General features: G+C 44.8%; 1 protein-coding gene across 1 annotated transcript in view; it reads left to right on the plus strand.

Annotated features, from left to right (window-relative positions):
* Positions 1 to 23,061, plus strand: part of LOC117442889 (GDNF family receptor alpha-1-like) — a 133,278-nt gene that overhangs the window by 83,512 nt on the left and 26,705 nt on the right. Inside the window, exons 2-4 of the mRNA XM_034078830.2 lie at positions 15,500 to 15,678; positions 19,550 to 19,722; positions 22,473 to 22,582. Coding sequence (XP_033934721.1) covers positions 15,500 to 15,678; positions 19,550 to 19,722; positions 22,473 to 22,582 — 462 coding nt within the window. The remainder of the gene's footprint in view (positions 1 to 15,499; positions 15,679 to 19,549; positions 19,723 to 22,472; positions 22,583 to 23,061) is intronic.

A 23,061-nucleotide genomic window follows, 5' to 3' on the forward strand; every position in this document is an offset into this window, starting at 1 on the left:
CAGCAGGGGGTCTGGGGGGCTTTTTAGAAATACTAACATATAAACTACTGGTACACTCTGAGAAGAAAATAAGTACACCACTGGTATAGACGATATACTGTATGCGTGTGTGTGTGTGTGTGTGTGTGTGTGTGTGTGTGTGGTGTGTGTGTGTGTGTGTGTGTGTGTGTGTGTGTGTGTGTGTGTGTGTGTGTGTGTGTCGCGCGCAGGTGTGTGTGCGTGTGTGCGTGTGTGTATATGTGTGTGTGTGTGTGTGTGTGTGTGTGTGTGTGTGTGTGTGTTGTGTGTGTGTGTGTGTGTGTGTTGTGTGTGTGTGTGTGTGGTGTCCCTCTATGCAGCTGTTGAAGAGTAGAAAGGACTCAAGGATTTGGTAGAATATTATGGCAAGAAGTCGCTCGCCCTGTCGCTTCATTCCGTTCGATACGCATGTACATGTTGGAGACATCAAGGACTTGAGTCATAATATTGATAAAAAAATATATTGTTGATTTGAAAATGATCGCATTGCTTCCAACAACAACAACAACAACAACAACAACAACAATGTACGTACCGTAAAATGACGGCAGCACTGATGGAGGTTTTCTGTAACTGTCCAAGTTGCTTTTCCACTAACCTGTATGTGAACACTACGAGTTCCCACACCGTGTTGTTGAATGCAAAAACAGTGATTCTCCTTAGCAACGGTCTGTTAGCGAGAAATCTCAGACCTCTGGAATGTCCAAATAGACCAATCAGAATGGAGTATTCACCCAAGCTTTGTAATCAATTGTTGTTGAATCTTTTTTTGATGCTTACACACTTATATAATCAGACCATAGTTCTCAGCCATCCTCACTTTCTGAACGGGAAGTAAAGGAATCCTTAAAGTGCTCTTGAAATTAACCATAGAAAGGAAAATGATCCTCGCGCACTCCGGCTCCGCGAGGATAAAAAGTACGTTAAAGCTTTTATTTAATCAGGTTTAAAATGTCAACCGGCTGGGACCTCAAAGGGTCTCGTTCTAAATAATCCTACAACACGAGTTCCTCTTAACTTTCCCTTCTTACTTTGTTACTCCCACCTTCCTTCCCTCTTCTTCTTTCAGTAACGATAGACGACGAGGAAGGATATTCGAAGCAGTTTTTCGAAATAAAACCAGGCACACATTTGTAAAAGACGATCCATTTGAGCAGCGTGGGATCTGTCTGTCTGATAGCAGGTGTTAGCGTTTGCCCCCCGCGCTTTATACCCCGAGGGGTGTTTCGCCCGCCGACATAAAAGAAACACGGATGCTCTATTGATCCATTGCTTTCAAACCGGGCACATGTTGCTCAGAGAGACAAACACAAGCCCCACCCGGCTGCCCAGGGGAACCGCGGGGTTAACAGATGAGAGCCGAAAGCAACAGAACATACAGACGTCTGAAGCTCACGCGTCTGATCCGAAGAGAGACGAGGCAGACGGGGGGTTTGAAGTGATGGAGGGAAGAGGACGAGTGAGATGCAGAAAACACGAACACGTCTTCCCCAAATCAACGCAATACCGTGCAAATATGAGTTAGGGTTAATTATGAGTTAGGAGAGGACTCTTTAAAGTAGAGACTCTACATACTGATATACACCTGAACATCAGCAGGAGAGGACTCTTTAAAGTAGAGACTCTACATACTGATATACACCTGAACATCAGCAGGAGAGGACTCTTTAAAGTAGAGACACTACACACTGATATACACCTGAACATCAGCGGGAGAGGACTCTTTAAAGTAGAGACACTACACACTGATATACACCTGAACATCAGCAGGAGAGGACTCTTTAAAGTAGAGACACTAAATACTGATATACACCTGAACATCAGCAGGAGAGGACTCTTTAAAGTAGAGACACTAAATACTGATATACACCTGAACATCAGCAGGAGAGGACTCTTTAAAGTAGAGACACTACATTCTGATATACACCTGAACATCAGCAGGAGAGGACTCTTTAAAGTAGAGACACTACATACTGATATACACCTGAACATCAGCATGAGAGGACTCTTTAAAGTAGAGACACTAAATACTGATATACACCTGAACATCAGCAGGAGAGGACTCTTTAAAGTAGAGACTCTACATACTGATATACACCTGAACATCAGCAGGAGAGGACTCTTTAAAGTAGAGACTCTACATACTGATATACACCTGAACATCAGCAGGAGAGGACTCTTTAAAGTAGAGACTCTACACACTGATATACACCTGAACATCAGCAGGAGAGGACTCTTTAAAGTAGAGACTCTACATACTGATATACACCTGAACATCAGCAGGAGAGGACTCTTTAAAGTAGAGACTCTACATACTGATATACACCTGAACATCAGCAGGAGAGGACTCTTTAAAGTAGAGACTCTACACACTGATATACACCTGAACATCAGCATGAGAGGACTCTTTAAAGTAGAGACACTAAATACTGATATACACCTGAACATCAGCAGGAGAGGACTCTTTAAAGTAGAGACACTACATACTGATATACACCTGAACATCAGCAGGAGAGGACTCTTTAAAGTAGAGACACTACATACTGATATACACCTGAACATCAGCTGGAGAGGAACTCTTTAAAGTAGAGACACTACATACTGATATACACCTGAACATCAGCTGGAGAGGACTCTTTAAATTAGAGACACTACATACTGATATACACCTGAACATCAGCAGGAGAGGACTCTTTAAAGTAGAGACACTACATACTGATATACACCTGAACATCAGCAATGAGAGGACTCTTTAAAGTAGAGACACTAAATACTGATATACACCTGAACATCAGCAGGAGAGGACTCTTTAAAAGTAGAGACACTACATACTGATATACACCGGGACATCAGCAGGAGAAGACTCTTTAAAGTAGAGACACTACATACTGATATACACCTGAACATCAGCAGGAGAGGACTCTTTAAAGTAGAGAAACTACATACGAATATACACCGGAATATCAGGACTCTTTAAAGTAGAGACACTACATAGTGATATACACCGGAACATCAGCAGGAGAGGACTCTTTAAAGTAGAGACACTACATACTGATATACACCTGAACATCAGCAGGAGAGGACTCTTTAAAGTAGAGACACTACATCAATCAACCAATCAATGTTTATTTATAGCCCAATATCACAATGTCACCATCGTCTCAGTGGACTTCACAGTTTGTACAGAATATCAGTATGACAATACGACACCCTCTGTCCTTAGACCCTCTGTCCTTAGACCCTCTGTCCTTAGACCCTCTGTCCTTAGACCCTCTGTCCTTAGACCCTCTGTCCTCAGACCCTCTTCCTCAGACCCTCTGTCCTCAGACCCTCTGTCCTTAGACCCTCTGTCCTTTGACCCTCTGTCTTTGACCCTCTGTCCTTAGACCCTCTGTCCTTAGACCCTCTGTCCTAAGGCCCTCTGTCCTTTGACCCTCTGTCCTTTGACCCTCTGTCCTTAGACCTCTGTCCTTAGACCCTCTGTCCTTAGACCCTCTGTCCTTTGACCTCTGTCCTTTGACCCTCTGTCCTTAGACCCTCTGTCCTTAGACCCTCTGTCCTTAGACCCTCTGTCCTAAGGCCCTCTGTCCTTAGACCCTCTGTCCTAAGGCCCTTGTCCTTAGACCCTCTGTCCTTAGACCCTCTGTCCTTTGACCCTCTGTCCTTTGACCCTCTGTCCTTAGACCCTCTGTCCTTAGACCCTCTGTCCTCAGACCCTCTGTCCTCAGACCCTCTGTCCTCAGACCCTCTGTCCTTAGACCTCTGTCCTTTGACCCTCTGTCCTTTGACCCTCTGTCCTTAGACCCTCTGTCCTTAGACCCTCTGTCCTTTGGCCCTCTGTCCTTTGACCCTCTGTCCTTTGACCCTCTGTCCTTAGACCCTCTGTCCTTAGACCCTCTGTCCTTAGACCCTCTGTCCTTAGACCCTCTGTCCTTAGACCCTCTGTCCTAAGGCCCTCTGTCCTTAGACCCTCTGTCCTTAGACCCTCTGTCCTTTGACCCTCTGTTCTTAGACCCTCTGTTCTTAGACCCTCTGTCCTCAGACCCTCTGTCCTTAGACCCTCTGTCCTCAGACCCTCTGTCCTTGACACCTGTCCTTAGACCCTCTGTCCTTAGACCCTCTGTCCTTAGTAGACCCTCTGTCCTTAGTAGACCCTCTGTCCTCAGACCTTCTGTCCTCAGACCCTCTGTCCTTAGTAGACCCTCTGTCCTTAGACCCTCTGTCCTTAGACCCTATGTCCTCAGACCCTCTGTCCTCAGACCCTCTGTCCTTAGACCTTCTGTCCTCAGACCTTCTGTCCTCAGACCCTCTGTCCTTTGACACTCTGTCCTTAGTAGACCCTCTGTCCTTAGACCCTCTGTCCTTAGACCCTCTGTCCTTAGTAGACCCTCTGTCCTTAGTAGACCCTCTGTCCTCAGACCTTCTGTCCTCAGACCTTCTGTCCTCAGACCCTCTGTCCTTAGTAGACCCTCTGTCCTTAGTAGACCCTCTGTCCTTAGACCCTCTGTCCTTAGACCTTCTGTCCTTAGACCCTATGTCCTCAGACCCTCTGTCCTCAGACCCTCTGTCCTTAGACCTTCTGTCCTCAGACCTTCTGTCCTCAGACCCTCTGTCCTTAGTAGACCCTCTGTCCTTAGTAGACCCTCTGTCCTTAGACCCTCTGTCCTTAGACCTTCTGTCCTTAGACCCTATGTCCTCAGACCCTCTGTCCTCAGACCCTCTGCCCTTAGACCTTCTGTCCTCAGACCTTCTGTCCTTAGACCCTATGTCCTCAGACCCTTGTCCTTAGACCTTCTGTCCTCAGACCCTCTGCCCTTAGACCTTCTGTCCTCAGACCTTCTGTCCTTAGACCCTATGTCCTCAGACCCTCTGTCCTTAGACCTTCTGTCCTTAGACCTTCTGTCCTTAGACCCTCTGTCCTTAGACCCTCTGTCCTTAGACCCTCTGTCCTTTGACTCACTGTCCTCAGACCCTCTGTCCTTTGACCCTCTGTCCTTAGACCCTCTGTCCTTAGACCCTCTGTCCTTAGACCCTCTGTCCTTTGACCCTCTGTCCTTAGACCCTCTGTCCTCAGACCCTCTGTCCTTAGACCCTCACATCGTACAAGGAAACACTTCCAGAGAAACCCCACAGTTTAAAGGAACATGGGAGAAACCTCAGGGAGAGCAACAGAGGAGGGATCCCTCTCCAGGACGGACAGACGTGCAATAGATGCCGTGTGGAAATCCAAGAGATAATACATTTACAACATATAGACCGAATGCATGTGTCTGTAATGAGAAGATGAATCCACGAGGATGTCAGCAATCCTGTGGAGCCATCGGGAAGTAGTATGGTGAGAGTCAGGCAGGACCGCGAGAGACAGGTTCAGCCACGACTCAAAGTCCAGGACTCAGATCCAGAACTCAGATCAGGACTCAGTCCAGGACTCAGATCAGGACTCGGATCAGGACTCAGATCAGGACTCAGATCAGGACTCAGATCAGGACTCGGATCAGGACTCAGTCCAGGACTCAGATCAGGACTCGGATCAGGACTCAGATCAGGACTCAGATCAGGACTCAGATCAGAACTCGGATCAGGACACAGATCAGGACTCGGATCAGGACTGGATCAGGACTCAGATCAGGACTCGGATCAGGACTCAGATCAGGACTCAGATCAGGACTCAGATCAGGACTCAGATCAGGACTCAGGATCCTAGCGTAGATAGACACCAAAAACACTAAAACTGTCCAAAGGTGTGAAAACACATACAATATAATAGAGTAGTGAATATATTCTATACAAATCTCGTAAGTGCTTTACGATTGATAGATTCATATTAGGCTAATTGTTGTAGCTTCAATTCATGCAGTTCAACAGCACAGCCTGGTAGCATTAACCGTCTATGCCAAATGATAATTTATAGCCATTTAATTGCTCTATTTATATTAACGCAGTGTGTGATAGGATTTCTCGTTGCTCCCGGGTGTCAGCGTGTTTGCTCTGTAATCCCCCGCAGCCACCGGGACAAATCCCCCCCACATTCACTGTACTTAACAAACAATGAATTACAGACAGTGGCTCGGCACGAGGTTTCCACTGCTGCACAGCCATGAGCGTGGAAACGAACACACTTGTCAAATGGAGGAAGTGCAGAAGTGTGTGTGGCCGGTGTAAAAGAGACAATGACAAACTGCGGGGGCAGCGGTGTGACATATTTAAAATTGCTATAAGAGGAACAGTTGCAATCGTTTAACAATAGCATGGTTTCATGGAAAGGACAATAGCATGGTCACATCAATAACGAGAGCGGAGAGACTGTGGATACAGAATCAGAAATCCTCTATTTTTTTATCCGACAGCAGGAAAGTATACAGGAAAGGGCCAGTGCAGATTAAAAGGAAGAATAATAAGTCCTAAAACCCGGAAAAAACGTAGCATTTTACCACTTCCTGTTCCTTTGTCATCGGTGTTCTGAAAGTGTTTTTGCTTGTTAGCCTGAACTAAGGTCTGTGGTTAACACAAGCTGAAGATATTTTAATTCAACAACATTAAATATGTCAGTAAATACCCCACTGGTGCTTTAGTTCCTTTATAGCCCAACATTAGCCGCATTTAGCTTAGCGGTGGTGACGTGAAGTCATGTGACCGTGCTGTAGTTCCTTTATAGCCCAACATTAGCCGCATTTAGCTTAGCGGTGGTGACGTGAAGTCATGTGACCGTGCTGTAGTTCCTTTATAGCCCAACATTAGCCGCATTTAGCTTAGCGGTGGTGACGTGAAGTCATGTGACCGTGCTGTAGTTCCTTTATAGCCCAACATTAGCCTCCTTTAGCTTAGCGGTGCTGATGTGAAGTCATGTGACCGTGCTGTAGTTCCTTTATAGCCCAACATTAGCCTCCTTTAGCTTAGCGGTGGTGACGTGAAGTCATGTGACCGTGCTGTAGTTCCTTTATAGCCCAACATTAGCCACCTTTATCTTAGCGGTGGTGACGTGAAGTCATGTGACCGTGCTGTAGTTCCTTTATAGCCCAACATTAGCCTCCTTTAGCTTAGCGGTGCTGATGTGAAGTCATGTGACCGTGCTGTAGTTCCTTTATAGCCCAACATTAGCCTCCTTTAGCTTAGCGGTGGTGACGTGAAGTCATGTGACCGTGCTGTAGTTCCTTTATAGCCCAACATTAGCCACCTTTAGCTTAGCGGTGGTGACGTGAAGTCATGTGACCGTGCTGTAGTTCCTTTATAGCCCAACATTAGCCACCTTTAGCTTAGCGGTGGTAACGTGAAGTCATGTGACCGTGCTGTAGTTCCTTTATAGCCCAACATTAGCCTCCTTTAGCTTAGCGGAGGTGACGTGAAGTCATGTGACCGTGCTGTAGTAGTTCCTTTATAGCCCAACATTAGCCACGTTTAGCTTAGCGGTGGTGACGTGAAGTCATGTGACCGTGCTGTAGTTCTTTTATAGCCCAACATTAGCCACGTTTAGCTTAGCGGTGGTGACAGGAACTGTACATTAGGTTTTTAAGGAGACATGGATTCAGGATATGGGATATTTTGGGATATTCATGAATCTGAGTTTTGAACAGGCATGGAAAGGCCACTGCAGGCCATCTTTATGACTTCACTTTGCCTCAAAGAAAGAGTAAAGGACAGATGGCAGATGGGAGGGAGGAGAGGAGAGACTCCGGAAGAAACGAGAGAGATGGGAGCCACCAGAGAGAAGTTTAGAGAAGCGTAATGATGATGGAGAAAGAGGAAGGGAGGTAATGACTGGAAAACACCCAGAACAGCACGGATAGAGGCATGAGAGGGGATCAGGGAGGACGATGTAGGGAGGACGAGGAAGGAACAGACGAGAGGAACTCAAGAAGTGTATTCATAATAATAATAGTCCACTTTATTTGTTACCGTTCGTGCTTGAGCCCAAAGTGCTTTACAGAGTATGACAATAACAAATGAGGAACAAAATTAAAATGTGTTTAATTTTGTAAACAACAAAACATGAACGGTGATACGACTAAAACGATAAGTCAAATTAAAAAGATAGGTCTTTAATTTCCTGTTAAAAATTCCAACTCAGGATCAAATGAGATAAACGCCATCAAAACAGAAAGCAGCCTCCCCAGTTGTCTTGTAATGCACACTGGGTATTTTAAAAAGTGAAATATATATTAGGGGGGGTCCGGGTCAGGCGTCCCATGGTAATTGAAAATTAGCTGAGGGGGGGGGGGGGGTTAGTGGGCTTGGAGGAAACAGGCGACATGAGTAATCAATTTGAGACTGAATCGGAAAATGAGCCACTGGGGGGGCCTCTTTCCCCCTACCAGGCCTCCAGATGGCCCTGTGTGGGCCCTGTGTGAGTGTTGTGTGTGTGTGTGTGTGTGTGTGTGTGTGTGTGTGTGTGTGTGTGTGTGTGTGTGTGTGTGGTGTGTTTGTGTGTGTGGTGTGTGTGTGTGTGTGTTGTGTGTGTGTGTGTGTGTTGTGTGTGTGTTGTGTGTGTGTGTGGTTTGAGAGACAATACCATCTGCCAGGAGTGCAAGGGGAGTTCAGCAGATGCGTTTGCAGACACTAGGGGCGCAGGAGGGGTTCAGAGCAGGGGTCCTCAGCTGGTCAGGCCTCGGGACCCACTTTTCCTTTCTCAATAAATCGTGACCAGAATTTTGAACCAATCAAATCTATTCAACACAAAATGGTGCTGTAATATATATTTACGCTTTTCAGCATGCAATATTAATGAAAGTGAAGTGCTGTGCTTATATCCCTTCACAGAACTAAAGAATGCTTTAAGGTTTAATGAGACGATGGAATCAAAGCTGAACTGTTTAACAAAAAGGCACACGTGCTGAAAACCCAACCCCAGCAGGGGGTCGGGGGGCTTTTTAGAAATACTAACATATAAACTACTGGTACACTCTGAGAAGAAAATAAGTACACCACTGGTATAGACGATATACATGACGTGTGTGTGTGGTGTGTGTGGTGGTGTGTGTGTGTGTTGTGTGTGTGTGTGTGTGTGTGTGGTGTGTGTGGTGTGTGTGTGTGTGTGTGCGAGCGGTGTGTGTGTGTGTGTGCGTGTGTGTATATGTGTGTTGTGTGTGTGTGTTTGTGTGTGTGTGTGTGTGTGTGTGTGTGTGTGTGTGTGTGTGTGTGTGTGTGGTGTCCCTCTATGCAGCTGTTGAAGAGTAGAAAGGACTCAAGGATTTGGTAGAATATTATGGCAAGAAGTCGCTCGCCCTGTCGCTTCATTCCGTTCGATACGCATGTACATGTTGGAGACACCAAGGACTTGGTCATAATATTGATAAAAAAATATATTGTTGATTTGAAAATGATCGCATTGCTTCCAACAACAACAACAACAACAACAACAACAACAACAACAATGTACGTACCGTAAAATGACGGCAGCACTGATGGAGGTTTTCTGTAACTGTCCAAGTTGCTTTTCCACTAACCTGTATGTGAACACTACGAGTTCCCACACCGTGTTGTTGAATGCAAAAACAGTGATTCTCCTTAGCAACGGTCTGTTAGCGAGAAATCTCAGACCTCTGGAATGTCCAAATAGACCAATCAGAATGGAGTATTCACCCAAGCTTTGTAATCAATTGTTGTTGAATCTTTTTTTGATGCTTACACACTTATATAATCAGACCATAGTTCTCAGCCATCCTCACTTTCTGAACGGGAAGTAAAGGAATCCTTAAAGTGCTCTTGAAATTAACCATAGAAAGGAAAATGATCCTCGCGCACTCCGGCTCCGCGAGGATAAAAAGTACGTTAAAGCTTTTATTTAATCAGGTTTAAAATGTCAACCGGCTGGGACCTCAAAGGGTCTCGTTCTAAATAATCCTACAACACGAGTTCCTCTTAACTTTCCCTTCTTACTTTAGTACTCCCACCTTCCTTCCCTCTTCTTCTTTCAGTAACGATAGACGACGAGGAAGGATATTCGAAGCAGTTTTTCGAAATAAAACCAGGCACACATTTGTAAAAGACGATCCATTTGAGCAGCGTGGGATCTGTCTGTCTGATAGCAGGTGTTAGCGTTTGCCCCCCGCGCTTTATACCCCGAGGGGTGTTTCGCCCGCCGACATAAAAGAAACACGGATGCTCTATTGATCCATTGCTTTCAAACCGGGCACATGTTGCTCAGAGAGACAAACACAAGCCCCACCCGGCTGCCCAGGGGAACCGCGGGGTTAACAGATGAGAGCCGAAAGCAACAGAACATACAGACGTCTGAAGCTCACGCGTCTGATCCGAAGAGAGACGAGGCAGACGGGGGGTTTGAAGTGATGGAGGGAAGAGGACGAGTGAGATGCAGAAAACACGAACACGTCTTCCCCAAATCAACGCAATACCGTGCAAATATGAGTTAGGGTTAATTATGAGTTAGGAGAGGACTCTTTAAAGTAGAGACTCTACATACTGATATACACCTGAACATCAGCAGGAGAGGACTCTTTAAAGTAGAGACTCTACACACTGATATACACCTGAACATCAGCTGGAGAGGACTCTTTAAAGTAGAGGCACTACATACTGATATACACCTGAATATCAGCTGGAGAGGACTCTTTAAAGTAGAGACACTACATGCTGATATACACCTGAACATCAGCAGGGGAGGACTCTTTAAAGTAGAGACACTACATACTGATACACACCTGAACATCAGCAGGAGAGGACTCTTTAAAGTAGAGACACTACATACTGATATACACCTGAACATCAGCATGAGAGGACTCTTTAAAGTAGAGACACTAAATACTGATATACACCTGAACATCAGCAGGAGAGGACTCTTTAAAGTAGAGACACTACATACTGATATACACCTGAACATCAGCAGGAGAGGACTCTTTAAAGTAGAGACACTACATACTGATATACACCTGAACATCAGCTGGAGAGGACTCTTTAAAGTAGAGGACACTACATACTGATATACACCTGAACATCAGCAGGAGAGGACTCTTTAAAGTAGAGACACTACATACTGATATACACCTGAACATCAGCATGAGAGGACTCTTTAAAGTAGAGACACTAAATACTGATATACACCTGAACATCAGCAGGAGAGGACTCTTTAAAGTAGAGACACTACATACTGATATACACCTGAACATCAGCAGGAGAGGACTCTTTAAAGTAGAGACACTACATACTGATATACACCTGAACATCAGCTGGAGAGGACTCTTTAAAGTAGAGACACTACATACTGATATACACCTGAACATCAGCAGGAGAGGACTCTTTAAAGTAGAGACACTAGATACTGATATACACCTGAACATCAGCAGGAGAGGACTCTTTAAAGTAGAGACACTACATACTGATATACACCTGAACATCAGCAGGAGAGGACTCTTTAAAGTAGAGGCACTACATACTGATATACACCTGAATATCAGCTGGAGAGGACTCTTTAAAGTAGAGACACTACATACTGATATACACCTGAACATCAGCAGGAGAGGACTCTTTAAAGTAGAGACACTACATACTGATATACACCTGAACATCAGCAGGAGAGGACTCTTTAAAGTAGAGACACTACATACTGATATACACCTGAACATCAGCAGGAGAGGACTCTTTAAAGTAGAGACACTACATACTGATATACACCTGAACATCAGCAGGAGAGGACTCTTTAAAGTAGAGACACTACATACTGATATACACCTGAACATCAGCAGGAGAGGACTCTTTAAAGTAGAGACACTACATACTGATATGCACCTGAACATCAGCAGGAGAGGACTCTTTAAAGTAGAGACACTACATACTGATATACACCTGAACATCAGCAGGAGAGGACTCTTTAAAGTAGAGACACTACATACTGATAAACACCTGAACATCAGCAGGAGAGGACTCTTTAAAGTAGAGACACTACATACTGATATACACCTGAACATCAGCAGGAGAGGACTCTTTAAAGTAGAGACACTACATACTGATATACACCTGAACATCAGCAGGAGAGGACTCTTTAAAGTAGAGACACTACATACTGATATACACCTGAACATCAGCAGGAGAGGAACTCTTTAAAGTAGAGACACTACATACTGATATACACCTGAACATCAGCAGGAGAGGACTCTTTAAAGTAGAGACACTACATACTGATATACACCTGAACATCAGCAGGAGAGGACTCTTTAAAGTAGAGACACTACATACTGATATACACCTGAACATCAGCAGGAGAGGACTCTTTAAAGTAGAGACACTACATACTGATATACACCTGAACATCAGCAGGAGAGGACTCTTTAAAGTAGAGACACTACATACTGATATACACCTGAACATCAGCAGGAGAGGACTCTTTAAAGTAGAGACACTACATACTGATATACACCTAAACATCAGCAGGAGAGGACTCTTTAAAGTAGAGACACTACATACTGATATACACCTGAACATCAGCAGGAGAGGACTCTTTAAAGTAGAGACACTACATACTGATATACACCTGAACATCAGCAGGAGAGGACTCTTTAAAGTAGAGACACTACACACTGATATACACCTGAACATCAGCAGGAGAGGACTCTTTAAAGTAGAGACACTACACACTGATATACACCTGAACATCAGCAGGAGAGGACTCTTTAAAGTAGAGACACTACATACTGATATACACCTGAACATCAGCAGGAGAGGACTCTTTAAAGTAGAGACACTACACACTGATATACACCTGAACATCAGCAGGAGAGGACTCTTTAAAGTAGAGACACTACACACTGATATACACCTGAACATCAGCAGGAGAGGACTCTTTAAAGTAGAGACACTACATACTGATATACACCTGAACATCAGCAGGAGAGGACTCTTTAAAGTAGAGACACTACACACTGATATACACCTGAACATCAGCGGGAGAGGACTCTTTAAAGTAGAGACACTACATACTGATATACACCTGAACATCAGCAGGAGAGGACTCTTTAAAGTAGAGACACTACACACTGATATACACCTGAAAGTGAGCAACCCTCCTCCTTTCCTCCTCTTGATGTGAAGAATCTTATTAGCACCATTCGCTAACACTTCACGACACAGACTCTCCTCTCCTCCCCCTCTCACTTACTGTATATTTCTCAAGCTGGCCTTCCTCGTACTTAATTGGTGCTCGTTAAGGGATTTCCCCACCAAAATAAGGTGAAACATAAAGGGGGGGGGGGGGGGGATAGCGGATCAAGGAGAACACTGGCAATTAGTGCAGGCTGACAGATGAGCAAGGCACTGCACTGGAGACTTTGATGACTACAGTAAATCCACACACACACACACACACACACACACACACACACACACACACACACACACACACACACACACACACACACACACACACACACACACACACACACACACACGACCTCCATTTTGTCCCCATAAGGGAGGCGAGTCCCCACACGTGACTGTGGAAACAGATTTAGGTCCCCACAAGTATAGTAATGCTAGGCCACACACACACACACACACACACACACACACACACACACACACACACACACACACACACACACACACACACACACACACACACACACACACACACACACACACACACACACACACACACACACACACAGTAAACACACATACAAGCATGTCTGGTTAGCCTGCAGGGCCTTTTAGACGAGAGTTAATGTTTGACTGTTTTGAGGTCTTCTGTTTCTTATTTGCGTGAACACACACACACACACACACACACACACACACACACACACACACACACTTGCAGAGCTTCAGTAAAGACATGAAAACAAACATTCATGTCAGCTGGCACACACACACTGATACAGACAGAAACATGTGTAGCTGGAGTTATCTACCAGTTTGCAGAAAGCATCATTACGCTGAAAAGCTGCTGTCTCTCTTTATTCCTGAACGCTGTCGAGGAAAAGCTGCGGCCGAGTTAAATTGCTTTTGTTTTGTTGATATGATCTGAAAGAGTGCCGTTTGATTCGTGTATCAGGTTGTAATTGTGAACAGATTTCAGTCAAATGTGGTGAAGGCGCCATTGAACACGAGGTGGACTTTTAACACGCCTCGATAGATGGATTTTAAAACTTCTATGAATGCTTAGGTCACATACACATGAACATGTCCATGGACACTCAATCTGTTAAGCTCCTGTCACGCTGTCCTGAACACCCGATGGACACACGATAAAGGAAACGTTCAAATTCGGCTCTGATCGTAACATCGGGCCGTTCGTCAGGGCGTCTAAGCCATCGTATGACCGCCGGTGGAGTTTGTCAGGCTCCGGGAGCAACTTCGTGAGCGGCAACTTCGTAAGGCACTCGTGAGGGCGTCTTGTCAAGTCGTGTCATCTTCGTGTTATCATCGGTGCATTCGCCCTCACTCTGATCGGGGCGAATGCCCGATGGCACCGATGATAACACGATGCCCTCACGATGGCCTCACGAAGGGCAACATGGACACACGAATTCAACACGAAGATGAACCTTCTCAAGGTCCTTCGGCTATTTGTTGGCATGCCAAAGATTTTGCCTCCGCTCGCGAAGTTGCTGCCGGAGCGAGAAACTCCACCGGCGGTCATACGATGGCTTAGATGCCCTCACGAACGGCCCGATGTTGCTACGATCACAGCCGAATTTGAACGTTTCCTTTATCGCGTGTCCATCGGGTTGTTTTATTGCACAACAAAATCATGTAAACATATTATGTAAATAACCCAATTTGTGTTACTGTGAAACTGAAAAGGATATAATATATTATTTTGAAGGAGAGTTGACAGGAAGTTGTTGTTGCTATGGAAACAACATGACGGAGAAAACGTAATATTTTCTACATATAAAGACGGGTAAAGTAAAGAACAAAGTCTGAAGATATCAGCACAGTATCATAGTACTGTAACATAAATGTTTGTGGTACTTTCGTTGCAGTTGTATTTCTTAAATGTAATGTAAATGTTGCCTTCGTGTGGTTCGGGGCCATCTTCGTGCGAAATTCACAATTCCATATTCGCGTGTCCATCGGGTGTCAACTCAAAAACTGTTGCTGTTAGGATGTCACTTCAAAAGTCTTTAAACATTGCAAGACTTTACATGTTGCTGTTTGATTAAAGAGGCCCTATAATGCTTTTTGGGGGTTTTCTCTGTCATGTTGTTCTGTAGGTTTCTGTGCGGTGTGCAAAGGCTAACATCGTTAATCCTTAAATGAGCAGAATATGTCCCGCTCGATGCAGATGATCAAATGTCTGTCTTATTTTATTACAGTTGTTTTGATGAATACGCAGCCATTACATGAATGTCTTGTTATTTGTTTTTGCTTTGTTTTTAATTATTATGTGTTAAATCCACTTTGAATTGCCTCCTCTTAAAATGTGCTAAACTTGAACTACATAGTCTTCATTACGTCTGCTCAATTCTCACCGTTTCTTCTCCTGTTTCTTCTCCTCCTCTCCCTCCTCTCCTCGTCTCCTCGTCTCCAGGTGAGCCAGCAGTGGCCAGAGAGAATAACTGTCTGAACGCGGCGAAGGCGTGCAACCTGAACGACACCTGTAAGAAGTACCGCTCGGCCTACATCAGCCCGTGCACCAGCAGGGTGTCGAGCGCCGAGGTCTGCAACAAGAGGAAGTGCCACAAGGCGCTGCGGCAGTTCTTCGATAAGGTACGTTTATCTGCTGGTTCCAGAGTCTTGAAAGAGAGGAACAGCCTGAACAACATGTTACAACCTGCTGTAAGGCGCTCAGAGATGGCACATCCTTTACTCAAGTAGAAGTACAGATACTCGTGTTTAAAAATACTCTGGTGAAAGTAGAAGTACTGATACTCATGTTTAAAAATACTCTGGTGAAAGTAGAAAAGTAGAAGTACTGACTAAACTTCTTTCCTCAAGTCAAAGTAAGAGGCTTTGAAGTGTACTTCAGTAGAAAGTACCCATAACTAGCAGCTTCTTTAAAGAGTACCTGACCTCCCTTTATATTAATAGAACAATAATGTCATTGTTAGCTAATGAATGTTTCCATGGTGACCAACGGCAACATGACAACGTTTCCATTGGTCCCTCTTCTTTAGAGAAGACCAGGAAGTGATGGATACACGGATCGTGTTCCAACCAATAGGCACGCAGTGACTCTAAAGAATAATGACCACGCACCAACACACATTCAGACTAAAGGAACCAGCTGTTTGGGAAATGAGAGAAGTAGAAAGTACAGGTATTTGAGTTCAACAGTGTAAGAAGTAGAAAGTACAGGTATTTGAGTTCAACATGTAAGAAGTAGAAAGTACAGGTATTTGAGTTCAACATGTAAGAAGTAGAAAGTACAGGTATTTGAGTTCAACATGTAGAAGTAGAAAGTACAGGTATTTGAGTTCAACATGAGAGAAGTAGAAGTACAGGTATTTGAGTTCAACATGAGAGAAGTAGAAAGTACAGGTATTTGAGTTCAACATGTAAGAAGTACAAAGTACAGGTATTTGAGTTCAACATGAGAGAAGTAGAAAGTACAGGTATTTGAGTTCAACATGAGAGAAGTAGAAAGTACAGGTATTTGAGTTCAACCTGTAAGAAGTAGAAAGTACAGGTATTTGTGTTCAACATGTAAGAAGTAGAAAGTACAGGTATTTGAGTTCAACATGTGAGAAGTAGAAAGTACAGGTATTTGAGTTCAACATGTAAGAAGTAGAAAGTACAGGTATTTGTGTTCAACATGTGAGAAGTAGAAAGTACAGGTATTTGTGTTCAACATGTAAGAAGTAGAAAGTACAGGTATTTGTGTTCAACATGTAAGAAGTAGAAAGTACAGGTATTTGTGTTCAACATGTAAGAAGTACAAAGTACAGGTATTTGAGTTCAACATGAGAGAAGTAGAAAGTACAGGTATTTGTGTTCAACATGTGAGAAGTAGAAAGTACAGGTATTTGTGTTCAACATGTAAGAAGTGGAAAGTACAGGTATTTGAGTTCAACATGTAAGAAGTAGAAAGTACAGGTATTTGAGTTCAACATGTGAGAAGTAGAAAGTACAGGTATTTGTGTTCAACATGTAAGAAGTCAAAGTAAAAAGTCGTCAGAAAAATAAGTAGTGGAGTAAAGTACTGATACTACTAGAAAAATGCACTTAAGTACAGTTAAGTATTTGTACTCCATTACTTCCCACCTCTGACGTGTGAACACAGAGAGACTTAAACTCTTTTGTAACGAGCTCCAGGTTCTTGCAGATTCATTTCCTCTGTTGCCATCAGGGCGTAGATTTGCTCTGCCTGCTCTTAAAACACATCGCTTTTCAAAATCCTTCATCCCCTCTGAACTCAAACCTTTAAATTCTTGAAAGGTTTTTTAACTTGATTATTTATCTACTTATTTATTGTGACGCTCTGAACTATGTATGGGTAAATTGGAATGATCCACATGCAGTATGTTCCTACCTGCACGACATAAGCTGCTCACAGCCAGTGCCCTTGCAGGATTAATAAGGTCGTTGATTGATCGATTGTTTGATTGAAGCCACTTCTGACACGAGCTTATACACAAAAAGAATCAAAACTCTGAAAAGCCAGCATGCTGCTGGAGGTTTTCCAAGCGACTGATGCTGATAAAAGCCGAATGCACACCAGCTTCAAAAGGAATAGTAACTCTGAAGTCAGACGGGTTGTCAAAAAGCACAATAAATAATCATGCCGGGTCTTTTTGTTCAGACTTTGCTTTTCCAGCGCGAAGCTTTGACATCGATTCAGTCATCAAACACAAAAGCTGTTTTCGCCGTCAGTGGTATATTGTGTGAAGAAAAATATTGTAATTACAACCCAGCTCCCATCACGTCCCTTTGGAATAACTTAAGTGGGATTGCTTCAACATGAATAAGTAGAAAGCTCAGAGATGGCATGACAGCGTTCGTCTCGTTGCGATTGTGTTTTCTTTCATCACTGCAGACAACTTTGTGTAAACAGACTATAGTTTCGGGGATAAAACTATGATGACATTCTTCTATTGTGTTACTACACTATTAACAGGGTTGGAAGAAGTAATCAGATACTCTACTTCCGCACAAGTACAAATACTAGTCTTAAAATACTCTATTGGAACATTTTCCAGCCCTCTCTGAGTTTTACATTTCCGTTTTGATTCAGTCAGATTTCATAGAAAAAAGTCAGAATTCCAAGATTTTTCGGCAAAGAAATCTGTTTTCTTTTTCTCATAATTCCCTTTTGGTCAGATCTTAAAGAAAAAGCATGTCACACTAACGGTACGTCCACACAGCAGCTTTAGACGAATCTTCCAACGCTTCTCTGCCCATTGACTTTGAATGGGGATGACGTCACTTTGCCTCGCTTTTCGCCGAACTGCATTGTGGGGGAGCGAAGCGAAGATTTCCAGGATACAAAAGTTGAGCAATGTTCGACTTTTGAAGCTGAGCTAGAAGCGCTAGCCAATCAAACCGCGTGTAAGCAGGGAGAGCCAGACCGCAGTTCATTTCCTCATATTCCAAACGAGAAGTTACGGCAGCAAATCACCCGGTTCTTTACGACCAGAACTATTAACGGGATCCAAACCGGAGGAACCAGGCGTGGAGGGAGGTGGCAGAGACAGTGGGGGAAACTGGTAGGTTTCGCCTGTTTGGGGAGTTTATATATATATATATTGCTCGCATTAAATCCCCGGGGTTTTTTGCTTTGTATGTCGGGGGCGGGACATTCATGTGATTGGTTGTTGGTCGCGTTGCTCGCAAAAAATCCCCAAGCTGTCAGACACGCCCAGCTCCAAGATGTTCAAGATTTTTGAAAAGCTGCTGTGTGGACGTGGCGTTATCCTCTTACAGTATGTACAGCATTAGCCACTGTTTGTTTTCAACCAAAAAAAACACAACTTTATTGACAGAATATCCAACGACAAAGGTTAAAAGAATGTAAATAAAACTAGAACTGGACTCATAGAGAACAGACCTGCAGTCCGTGTGTGTGTTTCTGCTCGTCATCATTAATATGATTTGTATATTCCCCTCCCCCCAAGGGTTTTAGTAATATTTGTGTTTTGGGAAAGCAGCCAGCACATCCTAACAGTTCAGTGATTTCCAAAACCAAAATTAATTCAGATGAAGAGTCAAAAGTCAGAGTGGTGTTGAAATTCATTTAAACACACACTTTCTTTAATTTGATCTGCACCACGTCACTATTATTTATGTATATGTACAATTTTAGCAAGTTTTTATATTGTCCTGTTTCGTTTTAATAGTACACTCTTGTGTCTTGTTGAAATGACAATAAAGTATGTCTTAGTCTAAGTTCTGTCTATTTCACGTTAATGAGAAACACGGTGGTGTCTGATTGGACGAGATCTGAATACCTGGATATAATAAAAGTAGTCTGTTTGCTGAACTCCAGCGGGTAAAGGGGACCGACAACGTTTGGATCCAGAATGTAATGCTTCTTCCTTGGCCGATCCTCTAAGAATATACAGCAGGAAGTTATTGAACAGGAGAGAGAAGGACGTTCTTGCTCTCCACTTCGACAGTCCTGTGTGACTCTTGTGTCCCTCAGGTTCCTCCGAAGCACAGTTATGGGATGCTGTACTGCTCGTGTCCGGTGAGCGACCAGTCGGCCTGCTCTGAGCGCCGGCGGCAGACCATCGTGCCCGTCTGCTCCTACGAAGAGAAGCAGAAACCAAACTGTCTGGAGCTGCAGGCGTCCTGCAAGACCAACTACATCTGCAGGTAGGACACACTGAGGGTCGTTTTACAGACAATACAGACGAGGGAGCTCGAAAGTGCTAAACTGAGTCAGCATTTTAGCACTTTCGAGCTCCCTCGTCTGGAAAATCAATGTTTGTTTGTGTCTGTTTTTGGTTGTTAGCCTGAAATAAGGTCTGTGGTTAACACGAGCTGAAGATACTTTGTTCTACGACATGAAATACGTCAGTAAATACCCCTCTGGTGATTTTAAAAACAGAGGTTGCCAACAAGTGTCTAAGTGAGACGACTAAATGTCATCCTGGCCAACATTAGCCACCTTTAGCTTAGCGGTGGTGACGTGAAGTCATGTGACCGTGCTGTAGTTCCTTTATAGCCCAACATTAGCCGCTTTTAGCTTAGCAGTGGTGACGTAAAGTCATGTGACCGTGCTGTAGTTCCTTTATAGCCCAACATTAGCCACCTTTAGCTTATCGGTGGTGACGTGAAGTCAAGTGACCGTGCTGTAGTTCCTTTATAGCCCAACATTAGCCACCTTTAGCTTAGCGGTGGTGACGTGAAGTCAAGTGACCGTGCTGTAGTTCCTTTATAGCCCAACATTAGCCACCTTTAGCTTATCGGTGGTGACGTGAAGTCAAGTGACCGTGCTGTAGTTCCTTTATAGCCCAACATTAGCCACCTTTAGCTTAGCGGTGGTGACGTGAAGTCAAGTGACCGTGCTGTAGTTGCTTTATAGCCCAACATTAGCCACCTTTAGCTTAGCGGTGGTGAGGTGAAGTCATGTGACCGTGCTGTAGTTCCTTTATAGCCCAACATTAGCCACCTTTAGCTTAGCGGTGGTGAGGTGAAGTCATGTGACCGTGCTGTAGTTCCTTTATAGCCCAACATTAGCCGCCGTTAGCTTAGCGGTGGTGACGTGAAGTCATGTGACCGTGACAAACCAAATGTTAGAGGCTAGTTAACACACACATACAGGCTGCATCTACACAGAGACGAAACGGAGAACAAACCGAATTCGATATCAAAAAAGTGTTTCATCCACATGGTATCGGCTCAACAAACGTGTCTGTCCACACAAGACCGCTCGACCCGCTGGAGACATATGCCGGGCCTGTAAGTGGCGCTGTACTTCCGCCACAAGATACACCAAAAGCAGCGAATAAGACCACCCGAGCATGGTTGCCATGGTTGCCCTTCTGTTTATTCTCCGCGGTGGATTCAGCGGTGACACGGGGGTGAGCAGGAGAGGTGGGGAGAGGCGGGGCTCTGGCTGTTTCGGCGGCCTCTGTTTCTCTTTTTCTCCCTCCCCGAGGCGAGCGCGTGCTCCTGCTGTAAGAGGCAGCTGCCACTAACTCTGAGCCTGGCTCGAAACACTCGGAACACTGTTGTTGTTGTTGGCGAAACACATCAGCAATGACGCGGGGGTGAGCAGGAGAGGTGGGGAGAGGCGGGGCTATGGCGTATAAGGCGTACACACGGAGCGTTACGTCCGCAGACCTACCCACCTTGGGACCCGTTACCCTTTGAGGGCTCCGTTTTCCCCGGTTCCATTACGGCCTCGTGTGAACGAACCGTCCATACGATAGAGAACTGTAGCGGGTACAACCCGTGCCGTGTCCGTGTGGACGGGGCCTTAAACACATGCATAGAAACAGAGTGAGCAATTCAGTGTTAGACATTTAACATCACCTTCATTTGATGGTGTGTGTGTGTGTGTGTGTGTGTGTGTGTTCTGATGTGTGTGTGTGTGTGTGGTGTGTGTGTGTGTTGTGTGTGTGTGTGTCCTGTGGCTCTCTGGGATTAAATGGAAGCATTAGGCATCATAAATGAGCTCCATTTGCTGCGTGGCCTAAGGTCTCTCTCTCTCTCTCTACTCACCGTGAGGTTGGTCTGCTCTGACTTTCTATCTCCGTCTTGTTTCTCTGTCTCTCCGTCAGACAGACGCTCGGGGCTGAACCACAGGTTTCGCTGCAGCACAGCTTCCTCCCACCCAGTCCATTTGTCAGTCAGCACAGAGAGATTAGAGCCGTGCATTTCCAGCGGCAGCTCCCTCACCATATGTCAGGTGGAGTGTCGCGCTGCTGTTGACAACTCTCACTACACGCTGCAGCAGATTGCCGAGATTAGATGTGAGCGAATGCATTCAACATTTTCAAAGGTTTTAATGTCATATGCACATAAACTACAGTGTAGAAAATGGCAATGAAATTATTCTGACCTGAGCTCCTCCAACAGTGCAACATATATAATACGATACAAACATTAAAAATATGATATAATGCTTCCCTGTCACTGTCTCCTTCAGATAAACACAGAAAAGCTGCTCGCCTCCAAAAACCGTGTTCTTGAAATGCTAAACAAAGATTTCACACGTGTTTGGGGAGTTTTTTAAACACTGCTGGAGTCGTTCGGAGCTGGTCCTTGTAACACACGCTGTCCCTGGTGGGTAGAAGCGACGTGCTAATAATGCTAACCGCGCTAGCAGAGCAGCATGGCGAGCTGTAACGCCCCATAGATCGATACGAAAATAGCTTATCAACTGATAAGATGATCGAGCCACACTGTAAGGACGATTTCAGGATGGCTTTTACTTTTGTTAAACATAATGAAGACGAACCCTCACATAAATCACTGTTTTCTGGCAACGTGAGCGAACTATCGTGTCCGTTTCCAGCTAGATTCAACAACAATAACTAAAGCACGGTGTTCCTGTAACATTGTGTGTGTGTGTGTGTGTGTGTGTGTGTGTGTGTGTGTGTGTGTGTGTGTTTCAGGTCACGACTGGCTGATTTCTTCGTGAACTGTCAGCCGGAGCCTCGCTCTCTGTCCGGCTGTCTGAAAGAGAACTACGCCGACTGCCTGCTGTCCTACTCCGGTATAGTCGGTGAGTCGCTCCTATTGGTCAGATTTATCTCAGAATATGGAGGAGGGGGGGGGGGGGGGGTGCTAGTGACTTCTCCGACCGGCCCACCTCGGTGCCGCAAGTAAATACCGCTAGTAAATTGTCGACGGCGGGGTGCTAGTGACTTATCCGACTGGCCCACATCGTCTGACCGGCCCACTTCAGTTCCGGCCCATCGGGATTCGTCCCGAACGTCCCGGTGGCCAGTCCGCCCCTGGCAAGGAGACTCTCACAGTATCTGCTGCACTGCTGCTTTATAGTATAACAAGCTCCAACCTGCAGCCTCTGAGATGTGCAGCGCCGTTTATTCCCCACTGTTTAGCTTCATTAGATCTGCTGGAAACCACAGCTGCTGCTGCTGCTGTATAACCGCCCCAAACTCTGCTTGGTTATTACTTCATGTTTAACTAATAAGATTCACCAGGGTGCATCACTGCCTCTGTCCGACTGGGACAAGTTGC

This window comes from Pseudochaenichthys georgianus, unplaced genomic scaffold, assembly GCF_902827115.2.
Source record: "Pseudochaenichthys georgianus unplaced genomic scaffold, fPseGeo1.2 scaffold_498_arrow_ctg1, whole genome shotgun sequence".
Taxonomy (NCBI): Eukaryota; Metazoa; Chordata; class Actinopteri; order Perciformes; family Channichthyidae; genus Pseudochaenichthys; species Pseudochaenichthys georgianus.